This window comes from Trichosurus vulpecula, chromosome 1, assembly GCF_011100635.1.
Source record: "Trichosurus vulpecula isolate mTriVul1 chromosome 1, mTriVul1.pri, whole genome shotgun sequence".
Classification (NCBI taxonomy): Eukaryota; Metazoa; Chordata; class Mammalia; order Diprotodontia; family Phalangeridae; genus Trichosurus; species Trichosurus vulpecula.
This window is the reverse complement of record NC_050573.1, coordinates 34,387,558-34,403,815: the sequence shown is the minus strand read 5'-3', so window position 1 is coordinate 34,403,815 and position 16,258 is coordinate 34,387,558. Positions and strand designations below refer to the sequence as shown.

The following is a 16,258-nucleotide window of genomic DNA, read 5'->3' as shown; positions in this document are numbered from 1 at the left end:
AGCGTGTGTGTGTGTGTGTGTGTGTGTGTACATGTGTGTGTGTCTGTGTGTGCACTCTCATATGTGTGTGTGTGTGTGTGTGTGTGTGTGTGTGTGTGTGTGTTTCTAGAGAATGGGCTGCTCAAAGCTTCATATCAATCTGGAGATTTTAAAAAACTGTGTTCAACATTCCAGTTTAATAGATGTTGCTAGTGCTTTTAATTCTCTGCCCAGCCCTCAGGCTTTGAGCTGGATGGAGGCTTTTTCTTTCCCTCAAAAAAAGGTTGGGAAAGACCCCATTATGCTTGTTTCTTTATCTATGCCTACCCTGGTTCAGAGACTCAGCTCTCCCATTCGGGGCTTTTTGGAAGCAGTGGTGGGAGATTAGCTGAAAGAACTGGGATATATTTAGCTGGAGAAGAGAAGACTCAGGGAAGAGATGATATATCATCCAGCATTTGAAGGGCTTCCCTGTGGCAGAAGGAAGAGATTTGCTTTATTTGGTTATGGAGGGCAGAGGGCAGGGACATAAGAATGGCAGAGATAGGTTTTGACTTGATGTAAGGGAAAATTTCCTAACAGAATAAGCAGCTGAGTTAGGTAGTAAATTCTCCATCCCTAGAGGTTTTCAAGTGAAAACTCGATAACCACTTTTTAGGGATACTGCAGGAGAATTCCTGTTCAGGGATCATTTGGACAAGGTATGTTAAGCTGTGGCAAAAACAGAGTCAGAGAACCCAGATTCCAGGCTGGGTCTGACTAGCTATGAGATCCTGGGCAAGTCACTTCCTCTGAGCCTTCATTTCCTTCATCTATAAAATGAGATGCTTGGATGAGATTGGAGTTCTTCACCCTGACAGGATCTGTCCATATATGTCAAGGGATCTATGAACTTGGGTGGGAAAAAAAATCTCTGTTTAAAGTATAATGAATGGTTTCATTTGTAGTCCCTTCTATTTTATATTATGCATTTAAAAACAGAATTCTGAGCAGAGATCTGGAGATGTCCCTGGACTGCCCAAGGGGATCCATGATGCCAAAAAGATTGAAAAGCTCTAGAACAGATTATCCAGAAAGCCCTTTCCAACTCTGAGAATCTGTGGTTCTGGTCTGTGGGATCAGAGGGACAGAGACAGAAAAGAGCTGTCAGTTCCCATCTACCAAGAATGTATTAAATTACTATTACATGCCAGACATCAAGCCAGGTGCTAGAGATGACAACAGAAGAGGGAAGAGCCCCTGCCCTCAAGGAGCTTCCATTCTCCTAGGCGTGAGGAGTGGAGCCAAGCCTTACACAGATAAGTAAATAAGACTTGTGGTCTGATGCTAACAAACTGGGGATTCGGAGGGACTTCCCAGAGGAGAAGGCATCTGGGACTCCAAGAGGTGTCTAAGTAGGGAGGAAGAGCATTCTAGGCATGAGTACAGACTGAAAAGATGCAGAAACCTTGACAACTGATCAGATATGGGTGGGAGGTAGGGTGGGAGTGAACAGAAGATCGAAGTTACAAATCTAAGGAACTATAAGGATGGCATGTGTATAGCTTCACTCTGTGCCGGCAGAACCATAGATTCAGTGTGGGGTGCTGGGAAGTTCTTCAGAGATCAAGCAATAATTCATAAACATTTATTAAGCACCTACTATGTATCAGGCACTGTGCTAAGTGCTAAGGCTACCAAAAGAGACAAAAGACAGTGCCTGCCCTCAGGGAACTTATAACCTAATGGGGGATAAAACATGCAAATATATACAAAGAGACTCTATACAGGATAAATAGACATTCCTGTTGAGAGGTAACATGGCAGAGTGGTTAGAGCTCTAAATTTGGAGGAAGGAAGCCCTGCATTCAAATCCTGCTTCTGATAGTTAATAGCTGGGTGACTCTGAATCAGTCCGTAAAATGGGTTTAGTAATCCCTGTTTAGCACCCCTTTCTCAGGGTTGTTGTAAGGATCATGGGATCCTAGCTCCAGGATTGAAAAGGAGGCCATCTAGTCTAATTTCCTTATTTTACAGATTAGGAAACAGGCCCAGATGAAATGACTTGCCCAGGGTCACACAGGCTATAAGCATCAAAAGAGGTATTATATTCATTGCTCTTTGCAAACCATAAAGAACTATGTAAATGTAGTTATCATCTAGTTGACCCCCTTTTACAGATTAGGAGACTGAGGCAGATCGTGGCTGTTCACTTACCCTATGTACGTATTTTTGAATCAGGGTTGGGCTGGGGACACACAGTGAAGAAAAGTGTACCCACTAGAGTCTAGCTCTCCTCGGCTCTTTGCCGCTCCTGCTCGGGAGTTTGGAATATGTGGAAAGTCGCAGATTTCGCTCATGTTTGTATCAGGTAAAATGCTAATCTCCTTTAAAATTAGCACGAAAATGTTTATTGCAGTGAGCAGGACCGACGTCAGTGTTGGAGTCCTGTGGGAAGGGGACCGGTTTATCACATCTTTTCCTTTTTATTTTTACACGTTAACATTTTATTTGCTGGCGTTGACGATGTCATCAAAGTTGGCTCCCGCTCCTCAGCCATCGATAAGACGCCTGTGCTGTTGCTCTGCCCAAGGTGTGAAGTGACAAGGCAGAGACAGCCCAGCCCTCTCTCCCTCCCCGAGTCCTCCTCAGCCTCAGCCGGAGGGGGGTCACTTCTCTCTCCTCCTCCTCCCAGAGGAGCCTTTTGTAGTCTCACTTATATTTAAGGACAGAAGAGGAGGCTGAACAGACCGTTGAGATGGAGGACGATTCTCACAGTGAGTGCCGATGGCTGCTTTTTCCAAATGCTTCTTTTTCTTGGTATTAAGTGTTCTTTTGAAATAGTGCTGGGCTGTGTGTGTGTGTGTGTGTGTGTGTGTGTGTGTGTGTGTGTGTGCGCGCGCTTTTTGGGCCCAAGACCAGGGCCTGCCCTTGGCTCATTCAGAGCTGGTTCTAGTCTCTGAATTCATTGAGTGGAGATTGTGTTTTCCCCTAGATAGTCTGACCCCGGGGTCGGCCTGAACTCTGTTCACCCAGCTATTGGGAAACACCCTCCCAATGAGCCACTGGGTGAGAAACCCCTCTGATACCAGGGAGGCTTGACTGGCATGGGCCTGTCTGTTGGCTTGGTTTGGGGAATGAACCTTTGGTTCCCTCTTTCTCTAAGGCCAATATCTAGACATTGGATCTTAGATCTAGGACTGCAAGAGACCTTCAAGGCCACCTAATCCAACCCCTCCATTTTATAGATGAGGAAACCAGGGCCCCTAACAATGAAGGGGCTGATTTAGAATTACGTAGGTAGCAAGGAGCAGAGTGATAGTCTAGATGACCTCTAAGGTGCCTTCCACATCTTAATCTGTGATCTTATGACCAGGACTATGGCAGCCTCAGTTGTAACATGAAGGAACTGGGCCATATGCTCTTTGAGGATTTGAACCCGTGTCTTTTTATTCTAAATCCAGCTTTCTTTCTGCCTCGGGACCTGCACTGCCTACTGCTTACAGGGCCTTTCTGAACAAAAACCTAACATGTGCATCAGGAATGGACCTTAGAAATCATAGAGCGTGCGGGGCTTGGAGTCAAATCCTAGCTCAAACGCTTGACTAGCTGTGTGACCCTGGGCAAGTTATTTAAACCCTGCCTGCCTTAATTTTCTCATCTGTAAAATGGGGAGAATAATAACACCTACCTCTCATGGTTGTTGTGAGGGTCAAAGGAGATAATATTTGCAAAGCCTCTTGCAAACCTTAAAGTCCATATAAATGATAGTAGCCCCTCCTCATTTCACAAAAGAGGGAAACTGAGGCCAGGACAAACAAAGCTTGGCCAAGGTCACACAGGGAGCAAATGGTAGACTTGAGATTTGAACCCAGGTTCATCTGCCCCCAAAATCCAGTGTTCTGTTACTGCCTCCTCCACCCAGACAGCACCGATATCCACCCCCTAGGCTCACTTTGTAATAACAGGCTTATGGTGTTTTGGAGAAAGGGTGTGAAGGATGTCAGGAGAGACATGAGGGGAAGGATGGGCCAGTCACATAGCAAGAGTGGAGGATGACCAGTACGCTGCCCATGTAGTTCTTTTGGGCACCATGAGGAGAAGGTGAGGAAGGCATCCTAGCACCCGGAATGGACTCCCCCATGGGAAATGCAGGGGAGGATACAGGGGAGGTCTAGCCTTATAAGATGGACAGCTGTGGGTGGGTTGGGACCATTGGGCAGAATGGTGTTATCAGTGAAATTGTAGATCTGTTGGCTTCATTAAATAGAGCTCTATTTGAGAATAATGCAATGAGATCAAAGCTCTGGAGCTGGAAGGAAACCTTGGGGGCCAGTGAGTATGACCCTCTGATGGTATGGATGAAGAAATGGCATCCCAGAGGGGTTGAGTGATTGCCTGAGGTCACCCTGGCAGGATTTGAATGCAGGTCCTTTGACTCACAAGTCAGTGATTTTTCTACTGTACACTGGAGATATCTAAACCAAGGATCTGATTAGGGTTATTATTATCAGTAAGCCCCTATTACACGAGGGCATCACTATATTTATCCTTTTCTATTTTCCTCTGGGTACTGAGTCTCATATTTGGGAAATGATCCAGGCTGCCATGCTCTAGAAATGCCTGAATTGGGCGTTTACAACTCAGAGAAGCTATCTGTTCTCCTTAGAGCACTGGTGCACATGGTGGGGATATGGGTTCCAGGAGACCCTCAAGACCTCATGATGTAATAGAAAAATTACTAGTTAGTGCGAAGTGCTGGATTCAGATCTTGACCATCACTTTCTAATTGTGTAATCTTGGGCATACCACTCTGGTCTGCTTCCTGATCTGTAAAATGATGAGGTTGGAATAGCAGTATCGAAGGTTCCTCTTAGCTCTAGGATCCTGTGCCTTCCCCTTCTTCTCATATTTTTTCTCTTCTCTTTGTCTCTGTCTCCTTCTGTGTGTGTATACGTATATGTATATGCGCGTGGATGTATATATACTGTATTACATGTGCTGTTTAATCGTTCAGTCCTGTCTGACTCTTTGTGACCCAATTTGGGATTTTCTTGGCAAAGATACTGGAGTCGTTTGCTATTTCCTTCTCCAGTTTACATATGAGGAAACTGAGGCAAACAGGGTTAAGTGACTTGCCTGGGGTCACACAGCCAGTAAGTGTCTGAGGTCACATTTGAACTCAGGTCTTCCTGACACCAGATCCGGTGCTCTATCCACTGCAACTAGCTGCTCCTTTATATGTATATGTCTATGTCCGTATGTATGTGTATACACACATTTATTACATATCATATATGTATATGTTATGTATATGTTATTTCCCTCATTAGAATGGAAGCTCGTTGAAGGCAGGGATTGTGTTTTGCTTAGCACAGTGTTGATCGCACAGTAAGAACTTCAGTGCCAATACAAGGCAGGGTCAGGGAATCACTGAATGAAATGGGACCTCAGAAGCCTTCTAGTCTAACTGGTACCTAAATGGGAGTGCCCTTCATGACATCCCTGGAAAGTGACCCTCAGTGACCAGGAACTCACTACCTCCCGAGGAGGCTCCTTCCACTTTGGGCTCCAATGAGGAGGAAGTTTTTCTTGACATCGGCGCAAGACTCACCATCTCTGCTGGGAGAAGGCTGATCGGGCTTAGTATGGGGCAGTGTGATCAGTTAGAGCGGCCACATTTCAGAGTAGCTGGAAGACTGCTGGGTTTCGTAAGAGGTCTCAGAGGATATGTAATCTCATGCTGTCCTTGAACCCTCTGCCTGGAAAAGCAATGTTTATCTGGAAATGGTCTATCCTACAGGAGAATAAACACTGTACATGAAAGTAAAGGTTAACTGGGCTTTCCTTAGGCCACAGATGATCATGATTACATTTTATATTTTTTTTCTTGGTTCAGCGAGTCGGGAGTGGGGATCATAAGATCTGAGGTCTAGAACTAGGAGAAATCTTAGAAGTCATCTTGTTCAGCCATCCCATTTTCTTCATGAGCTAACTGAGGCCTGAAAAAGTTGAATAATTTACCCAAGATCATAGTAGTTGGCAGAGAATATTGACTCTTTTATACCAATAGATGATCCTATGGCATTCCCAGAAATCCATAGAGATTAAGTGACTGGCCCAGGGTCACTCAGCTAGCAAATATTAAAGGCAGTATTTGAACCCAGCTCTTCCTAATACCAGGCAGCTAGGTGGTACAGAGGATAGAGCTCCAGGCCTGGAGTCAGGAACACTCATCTTCCTGAGTTCAAATATAGCCTCATACACTTACCGGCTGTATGACTCTGGGCAAGTCACTTCACTCTCTTTGACTCAGTTGCCTCATCTGTAAAATGAGCTGGAGAAGGAAATGGCAAAACACTTCAGGATCTCTGCCAAGAGAACCCCAAATGGGGTCACGGAGAGTCAGACATGCCTTCAAATGGCTGAACAGCTTCCTGGCACCAAGCCTGAAATTCTTTGTACTAGGACCACCCCATCCCTCTAAGTTGGACTTTTCCCAAATCAAAGAATCTCCAAATCTTTGGGTTATCCCAAGGCTCCTTATAATTAGCTGTTATAGTAATGAAATAAATGACCATGGTTAACAGTTTTGTAATGATTAGAGATGCTTAGTATCCAGCGTCTGGGATGTGTCATACCTTCATTACAGCCATCACTCCCCAGCATGAATGTGACACCCAAAGGTTTTAATCCCCCAAGCACCTCCTTTCTGGGATACCTGTCCTTGAGATAGGTTCCTAAGTCCCAACAGCCCATGAGACGCTTTGTCGCCAGCCTGCAGGACTCTTCTGCAGCCAGATGTCAATTTAGGCACATCACTGGATCTCTGATCTAGAGCCAGAGAGACTTCAGGGACAAGAGAGGGGAAGGGATTTGACCAAGGTCAAACAGATAGTAAGTACCAGAGCTGAGATTTGAACTCAAGTCCTTTGGCTCCAGATTTCCTGTCCTTCCCGCTGTTTGACTTCTCTCTCTTTCTCTGTCTCTCTCTGTCTCTGCCTCTCCTCTCTCTGTCTCTGTCTCTCTGTCTCTCTCTGTCTCTATGTCTCCTCTGTCTCTGTCTCTCTTCTCTCTCTCTCTCTCTCTCTCTCTCTCTCTCTCTCTCTCTCTCTCTCACACACACACACACACACACACACACACACACACACACACACACCCTCATAAGGTTGTACAATGGGATGCAAATGTCTTGGTCATCTTGGGAGGTGTGGAAGGGTAGCAGATTGCATCAGTGGAGAGGGCACCTGCATCAGGAATGCTTGAAGTATTCAAGATAAACAATGAACATCATAGCTCATGTTTATGTGACAGGTGGTACATGGCAGTGGAGAGAGGGCTGGCCTTTGACCTGGGAAGACCTGGCTCTCACTAGTTATGGGGCTTCTTCACCTCTCTGAGCCTCAGTTTCCCCATTTGTAAAATAAGAGATTGGACTTGATTGTATCTAAGGCTCAGTGTGATTATATGGCTTGATAGGAGGCATGATAACAGCAGAAAGAGCCCTGGATTTGGAAGCAGAGGACCTGGGTTGGAATCTCAGTTCTGCTGCTTAAAAACTGTGTGATCTTGATCTTATCTGGGCCTCAGTTTCCACATGTATAAAATTATATGGCCTCTAATATCCTCTCCAGCCCTAAATCTATGATCCAGTGACATCCCCTGGGCAAGTTACATACTGTATCTCTACCTCAGTTTTCTTATCTGTCAAATGGGGATAATAATACCTAATGTTGTTCAGTTATTTCCGACTCTTTGTGACCCATTTTGGGGTTTTCTTGGCAGAGATACTGGAATGGTTTGCAATTTCCTTCTCCAGCTCATTTTACAGATGAGGAAACTGAGACAAATAGGGTTAAGTGCCTTACCCAGGGTCACACAGCTAGGAAGTGTCTGAGGCTGGATTTGAACTTGGGAAAATGAGTCTTCCTGATTCCAACCAAGCCCAGTGCTTCTGACTCCAACCTCTCTTTCCTCTACACCCCTATGACTAACCTGCTTGTGACCTTGAGAGAATCATTTGATGGCTCTGTTCTCAAATGTTTTCATCTGCCAAAGGGGGATGAGAGGGGCTCATTTTCGGATTTGAGATTTGTGAGCTAAAAGGAAACTTTGGAGATCTTCTAGGGTGTCCCCTTCCTTTTATCAGTGAAGGCTGTGAGGATTGAATGAGAAGTCATTTATTCATTATACAAATTCATTCATTTATTCATTATGCAAATTCATTTGTTCATTATTCAATTTCATTTATTCATTAAACAAATTCATTCATTCATTGAATAAAGTATATGAAAGTACTTTTTAAAAGCATGAAGCATTCCATAAATGATGGGGATAATTATATTTAAAATTCCCAGAAATAAAGAGACAATCCTGATCTTGCCAAGGTCTAGAAATAACTTCATCCCCAGGAAATGCATTTTTTCCTCAGGAAATTAATAATAATAATGATAGTTGACATTTCTCTAGTGTTTTAAAGTTTTGCAAAATACTCTCTGTTTTCTATCATAGCAGATTCCCTGAGGAGACTGATTTAGGTCCCTCAGTTTTGCCAGGGACCTCTCCTCACCTGGCTAAAGGTATCTCTAAGTAGGTCACTGGCTTGGGAGTGGGGAGAGGTGTAGATAACATGGGGCTTTACTGGGAAAGATTTTTTTGGGCAAAAATGGGAAGTGATTTTTCTCACTGTTGGTAATGTGATAGCTCATATTGTTCTAGTCTGAAATAGAATCACAGCAGGTTGTCTAATCCAATCCATAACTGACCAAGAATATACTCTATAATATGACCACCCAGCATGTGGTCCTCCAGCCTCTGCTTGCAGACCCCTAGTGATGAGGAGCCCACTACCTCCTGAGGCAGCCTATGCTACTCTGGGATAACTCTAACTGTTAGGACATTTGCTTAACCTTAAGCCTAAATCTTTATGCATCTTTTACTTCTGGCTTCAAGCTGATGTCAAATCCTACTTCTGTCCTTTAGGACTGAGCAAAACAATTCCAGTCTTACCTTCAAGGGACATCCTTTCAAATACTTGAAGTTAGCTTATGTTTCTTACTGAAGTCTTCTCTAGCCTAAACATGCCAAGTTTTTTCAGCTGATCCCCAGATGTCACAGACCCAAGGTTATTCACTATCCCACTTGCCTTCCTCTGGGCAGTTTCTCTCTAGTTCATCAGCATTGTTCCTAAAATATGGTGCCCTGAATTTAACGAACTGCTCCAGTTGGGTATCTGACCAGAGCTGTGTGTCAGTTCCCTAGCACTGGACATTGCAACCTGAGATGGCATTTGCTTTTTGGCCACCATGTTGATTCATATTAAGCCTGCGGCACTCTCAGACTTTCATCTTCCCATTCCCTCCAGATGAACTATCTCACCATGCCTCCTCCACCTTGTACTTAGAAAGTTAATTTTTGAACCCAAAGCATAAGACTTGACATTTATCATGACTAAAGTTCATTATATCGAATTTGGCCCAATCTCCTAGCCTCCTGAGACCTATTTTGGATCCTGGCCATGTCATCCAATGTGTTAGCTATCCCTCTCTACTTCCATGCCAAGTGCAAGTTTGATAATCATGCCAAGTTATGGATAAAAATGTTAAGTTATACGGGGCCAAGCACAGATCTTTGGAGCACTCCACTTTCTCCCTGCCAAGTTGACATCAAATCATTAATACTGGCTTTGCCAATGACTTCCCCTGTCCTAGATAAAGATATCACAGAGAGGGTGAAAGATATCACAAAAAGGTGACAAGGTTAGACTAGGAGAGAGAGGGTGGTTAATTTGGGGGCTTAAGTGAATAATTTTCTCAGAGGAGGGGGTGGGAAAGGAAAAGTGATTTTCTTACTATCAGTAATATTGTTCTACTCCCAGCCTGTGAAGAAATTCCACAAAAAAGGGATAGGACCTTTTGCCTCAGTGACTATTTTCAAATAGATGGTGATGTGGATTTATTATTACTTTTTCATAAAAGGTTAAGAAAGCTCAGGAAGGCGGCATGGTACTGCCCAGGGTTTGGTCTTAGGGCATTGGGGTTCAAATGCTACCTTATCTATTTGTGTGACCTTGGGGAAGTCACTTAATGTCTCTGGGTTTTAAGTTGTCCTCACCTATAAAATGAGAAGATTGGACGAGATGACCTCTTTTAAAAAAAGAAGAAAAAGAATTCATTTGCTCTTTGGAACATAATAATCCATTCCTTCCTGTGGTTTATAGGGGGTGCAGAATAGTCTTGTGTTATTCAAATTGCCTTTCCTTATATTTGAAGGTCTTTTTCCTGGTCCCTTGTGGAATTTGTTGTTTGTCATTAGAATCATTAAATTTAATATGTTTTGGAGTTTGCAGCATAAGGATTTTCCTGGAGGCAATCAGTGGATTCTTTTGGTTAGTACATTTTTTTCCTATCCAGAAGCTCTGAGGAGTTTTCTTGTATTATTTCTTGCACACTCATGTTAAGATTTTTTGACTAGCTGCGTTCTTCTGGGAGATCTTTGATCCTTAAGTTGCCTTTTATGCACCCTGTCTTTGAGATCTTTATGTTTTACTTGTTTAGACATTGGGTTGGTTTTTTTTTCCTTTAACATTACCATTTTTTGCTTCTCTTCTTCCAGATTGTTCTTCACTTTTGCATATTGGTATTCTGAATCAGTTGTTCTCTCTTTGTTTCTGTGGAGACACCACAGTAGATTCAATCTTTTCTAGTCTGCCAATTATTTCTCCTACATAGGCCATCCATCCTGCTTTCATAATTCTTATTTCTCTCTGAACCATTCCGTCATGGTTCCTTGTCTCTTGGAAATCCCGTTTCTCCACTTCTTCCACACAAGGAGGAGATGGGCAAAGTAGAGTTCTGCTATTTATTGCCACCAAATGGTGGGATGAGGGTAGGTTCGGGGTGTGCCAGCAAACACTACAGCGGCCCCAGGGAAAGTGTCAAATGGATGGCAGAACACAAGCCCAGGGGTTCCATTGTGTAGCCCTGCCAGAGTGTGGGGGCCTGCTGGGAGAGGGCATGCTGAGAGAGCCCATTAAGGATTAGGAATTAATCTCCTCTGCCGTTCATTACCTCATTAGACTTCTTGGTGTCTTATCCTGTGGAGATCACTGTAGTTACTTTACCTCTCGTACATAATTCCTAGATTGGGGAGTTTGGAGAGTTTATGAGTATTGGAGAAAATGTCTATCTTTCCCTCTTACTGGTCACGCCAGATTCTGTGTTTGCGTATACTTCCATGAATCCCCATTCCATGCTTAGCCAGTTATGAAGACTATCTGGAGCCTAGAACTGAGTTAAATAACAGAATTAAGTGGTGGTTGGGGACTAGAGGCATCGACATGAAAGGCCTTTGAAGCAAGATAGATCCCTAGGCCTAGATGAAGGATAGATGCGTGGCAGCAAGGGTGGTCTGGGATCAGAATCTCATACTGAGTAACCATGGGGACCTTATAGGTCAGATAGATGGTGGACTCTGGAAGACGACGAGGAAAGGGAGATTCAGGATGTGTTTGGTGAGTTGGGAATCCAGAGATTGGGTTTATTTGATTCACCTTAGAGATTCCCCTGCTATTACCAAATGATGGGAGACATAGATGGGGCTGGGAAAGAGGGAGAGAGAGACAGAGAGGGGAGAGAGAGAGAAAGAGAGAGAGACTGAGAAAGAGAGAGAGAGAGACAGAGAGAGACAGAGAGAGAGAGAAAGGGGAGAGAGAGAGAGAAAGAAAGAGGAGAGAGAGAGGAGAGACAGTCATACAGGCAGATGGATTTCTCTCTGGCTATTTCTTAACATGGACCCTCCACTCCGCCAGGATGGTGTCTTCACTATGCCCCAGACATGCTGTGCTCATGCCAGTCTCACTAATCACAATGCCCTTTCCCTTCCCCTCTGCTCACACAAATCCCACCACACAGGATCCCCCAAATCTTAAATTTACAAGGGAACTCAGCAGCCTTATAGAATTCCTTATTTTTAAGGGCAAAGAGGCCATGTAGAATGTCGTTCAGTCATTTTTCAGGTATGTCTGACTTTCCATGACTCCATTTGGGTTTTTCTTGGCAAAGATACTGGAGTGGTTTGCCATTTCCTCCTCCAGTTCATTTTACAGGTGAAGAAACTGAGGCAGATGGGGTGAAATGACTTACCCAGGGTCATACAGCCAATAAGGGTCTGAGGCTGGATTTGAACTCAGGAAGATGAGTCTCCATGACCCCAGGGCCGGGGCTGTGTGCACTATGGCGCTCCCTAGCTGCCCCAGAATACCCAACCTTTAAGGCCCAGCTCCGAGAACAGTAGACTGTTCAAGCTGGAAGGAGTGTTAAAAGTCACCAAATTCAGACTTCCTCGTTATACAGATGAGACCACTGAGGCCCAGAGAGAGGACGCATATGTACATGTGTGGGTCCAGGATGTCCCAAAAGTCTTAGTGCATTTTAAAGTTACACTCAGACTTTTGGGACATCCTCCATAATCACCCCAAGAGTGTGGACTAGGGGAATGAGCCCTTCACGAATATTAGATTCTACAATCCCAGGATAATTGACTTAGAGCTAGAAGGGAACCTGGAAGTCATCACATCCAGCTCTCTTTTTACAGTTGAGGAAACTGAGGCCCAGAAGGGCTAAACAACTTGGCCATGATCATAGAGGTAGTAGGTGGCAGAGTCAGAATTTGAACCCAGGCCTTTTGACTCCAAGCTGAATACTCTCTCAACTACAGCAAAGGAACTTTGTAACCACAAAGCACTATCTAAATGTACTCATTTCTTTATATCCCCTTAGTTCCAAAACTGAGTCACCAATATACATTCAATTCAAGAAATATTTTCTCCATGCTTACTGTATGCAAGCATGATGCTTTGCACCTAGTAGGCACTCAATAAATGCATGGATTGACTGAGAGGAGATGACATGGTACAGATCTTGCCCTCAACAAGTTTGTAGTCCTACTAAATGCTCATTGGTTGCTTATGGAGAAACTGTAGAAGATCATGGGGCCTTTGCCACAAGCGAATTTTGATGAGCAGAGCTTGTATGCCTGCTTGTCAGGATGGGGGGCTGAGGTCCCTTCTCACGCCTCACTTCAGTTCAGCTGGTGCTTATTAAATACCTGTTATGCACCAGATGCTGGAGATCCAGAGACAGGAATGAGGTCAGCTCCTGCCCTCCAGAAGCTCCAGAAGCATCTCACATGCAATGTCAGTCAGCAAACATTTGAACCTGTATTCCCAGAGTCAGGCACTGGCAATATGAAGAAAAAGCAAAGATGGCTCCTGCCCTGATGGAGCTTTCATTCTATATAAGTCCATCCATATGTGTGTATGTATGTATATGTATATAAAAGTCCATATATATGTCCATATATATACTTACATATATACACACATATGTGTGTGTGTGTGTATGGACATATAAGTACAGACAGTAAAGGTGAAAGGTGCCCTGACACTTGGCATCATGGCCCTCTTTTATAGTCTAGTGAGACCTATGGAGCCCTATTCAGAAGTCTTTAAATGCATAGGATAAAATACACAGGATTGTAAAGGAAACTGACTATATTGAAATGCAGTTATCAAATTTAAAAAATGACACACACCATTAGGTCCCAAGTTAAAAATCTCTCTAGCAACTGGGAGAACTAGGAAATATCTCTAAAGTGTGGGGTTTGGTTTGAATCTTGAAGAAAGCCAAGGACTCTAAGAGAGGAGGTGAGGAAGGAGAACCTCCTAGGCATGAGGGACAGTCTGGGCAAATGCACAGAGGTGGGAGATTCTGAGGAGCAGCAGGTAGACCTGTGCGTCTAGACTGTAGAGTTTGGGGTGGGGGTAATGTGTAGATGAACTAGAAAGGTAGGAAGGGGCCAAGTTGTGAAGACCTTTAAATGTCCAAAAGAACAGTGAGCTATGCAGGTAAGAAAACAGACAAAACTCTCTGATCTGTTTCCTCTAGGGTCTGCTCCAGGGGAAGAGCGTATGAGGGGAGAGCCAGAAAGGGGAAGGAAGGGAGGGAAAGGGGGACAGAGGCTCAGATAAGGGCACTAATACAGAGCCAAAGTTTCTGCCTACACAGGGGATGGGGGTGGGGGAAGCTCAGATCACATTTCCAGACGCTGGGATGACTCAGGCCCTGCTGTCTCCCAAGGCCCAGACTTGTGCATTTTTTTCTTTCATTCTCTTAGATGCCAGATAAATACATTTCAGCCTTTTTGGCCTCAGGATGATTTGAAATCGTTTCCTCTGGGACCTGAGGAGTATACTAGAGAGATGTCTTTTTATCCCTATCCTGAATCCCTCCCATGTACTCTCTCTTTTCCTCCTTAAAGGGGATCCTCTGTATTTGTATCCAATTCAAACTGCCCTCCCTTCCTCCAAGGTTCCTTCTGTCATTAGAAATCTCCAATTTCCGCTCGTTTTCTTGTGCACAAAGATGTATTGTTTCTGTGCTGACAAAGAGCTAGCTTGATGCTTTGATTCTGGGGTTAGGGCAGGCACATCACAAAGGTTTTCCCCCTCCTCCAAGGTTTCAGCTGCAGAGAGATGCCTTAATCACAATCTCTTGTGTAATAGCTAACATTTATGTAGACTTTAAGGCTGATTAAGCACTTTACAAATATTATCTCTTTTGATCTTTATAAAAATCTTGGGAGGTAAGTGCTATTATTATCCCCACTTTACAGACAAGGAAACTGAGGCAGAGAGCAGTGAAGTGCTTTGCCCAGGACCCCATGGCCAGAAAGTGTCTGAGGCTGGATTTGAACTCAGGTCTTCCTGACTCCAAGCCCAGCATTCTATCTAGGACCTTCTGATTTTGAAAAGTGTCCCCATGTTGTTTGCCTTCTCAACTGGTGGAGGAGGGGCAGGAGAGAAGGAAAGAATTTGGAATTGAAAATTTTAAAGATTAATGTTAGAAATAAAAAAAATTTTAAATGGAATTATAATTCTATGCTCCATTATCACAGGGGAATTGACTATTTTTGGACTATTTTCTGAACTCTAAATTATTCGAGAAGCTTGATAATCTCAGCTCTGATTCTAAAAATGTTTATTCTTGTAGCAAATTGATCATTTTTGGAAAAGAATCATGTATTGGCATGTTATTCATAACATGAAGTTTTGATATCTGCTTTTGTTAAAAATTTTTAATTAAATGCTTCAGTGTACATGATTCTAACAGTGTTCCACAGTGGTTAGAGGACTGGACCCTGAGATAAGAAAGAACTGTGTGACCTTGGGCTAGTAACTTCATCTCTTATCTATAAAATGAAGATAATAATTCTCACAGTACCCACCTCATGGGATGATCATAAGGTTCAAACGAAATTGTTCGTTCATTGGTTATTAAGCACCAATGATTGCCAGGGGCTTGGGCTATACAAAGACATGCAATGAAACAGTCCCTGCCCTCAAGAAGTTTACTTTCAATTTGGAGGAGATAGCATGTATCTTCTGTATATAGTTAAGTGGGTACCAGATAGTTTCAGAGAATTTCCAGGGGGAGGGTCCTAGTAAGTTGGAGGTGTGGGGAAGTGGGAGCGGATTGGAGAGGGCTCCTTAGGATGTGAGCTATGCCTTGTGCATAACTAGGGGTTCCAAGAAGCAGACATGGGGAGAGAGGGGATTCTGTGCAAGGGGGAAAGCCTATGCCAAGGTATGGAGAGGGAATGAGGACAGCTGAGAGGTCAGTTTGACCAGAATGGAGAGTCTGCAGAGGAGAATAATATATATTGAGCCTGAAGGGTTCTCCTGGAAGCAAGCCAGCAGTGACGAACTTGAAATGCCAAACAGAGAACGTTGTCTTTTCTCCCAGTAGCAACAGGGAACCCCTGGAGTTTACCGAGGTGGGGGAAAGACCTGCACTTGAGAAAAAGCACTTTGACAGCTGTGTGGACAATGGAGGAGAGAGGGGAGAAACTGGAGGCCCATATAGGAGGCTACTGAAGTAGTCTAAGGGGGAGGTAATGAGGGTCTGAACTAGAGGGTTGGCTGTGTGGGTAGGAAAAAGAGATCGATGAGGTCTACGGAACACTTTACAAACCCTAAAATGAGTTATTATTATTCCTCCATCTGATCCCCATGATAACTCTTGACAACCCTATGATGTAATCAAAGGTAGGGAAGGTGTTATGCCCATTTTTGGGTAAAGAAACTGAGGCTCAGGGACATTCAGGAGCTTGTTTAGGATTACACAGAAACTAAGTGACAGAAGAGCTGGGTCTAGAATCCAGGTGTTCTGATTCCCGTAAGAACACAGGATTTGGATCTGAAAAGAGTTCTTCGAAATGACCTAGTTCAGCCCCCTTA

General features: G+C 43.9%; 1 protein-coding gene across 1 annotated transcript in view; it reads left to right on the top strand.

The window, feature by feature from the left end:
* The first annotated feature begins 2,484 nt into the window (after window positions 1–2,484).
* The window catches only part of CUX2 (cut like homeobox 2), a 249,209-nt gene continuing 235,435 nt past the window's right edge, over window positions 2,485–16,258 (top strand). Inside the window, exons 1-2 of the mRNA XM_036764170.1 lie at window positions 2,485–2,551; window positions 2,686–2,735. Of these exons, the coding sequence (XP_036620065.1) occupies window positions 2,485–2,551; window positions 2,686–2,735 (117 nt within the window). The remainder of the gene's footprint in view (window positions 2,552–2,685; window positions 2,736–16,258) is intronic.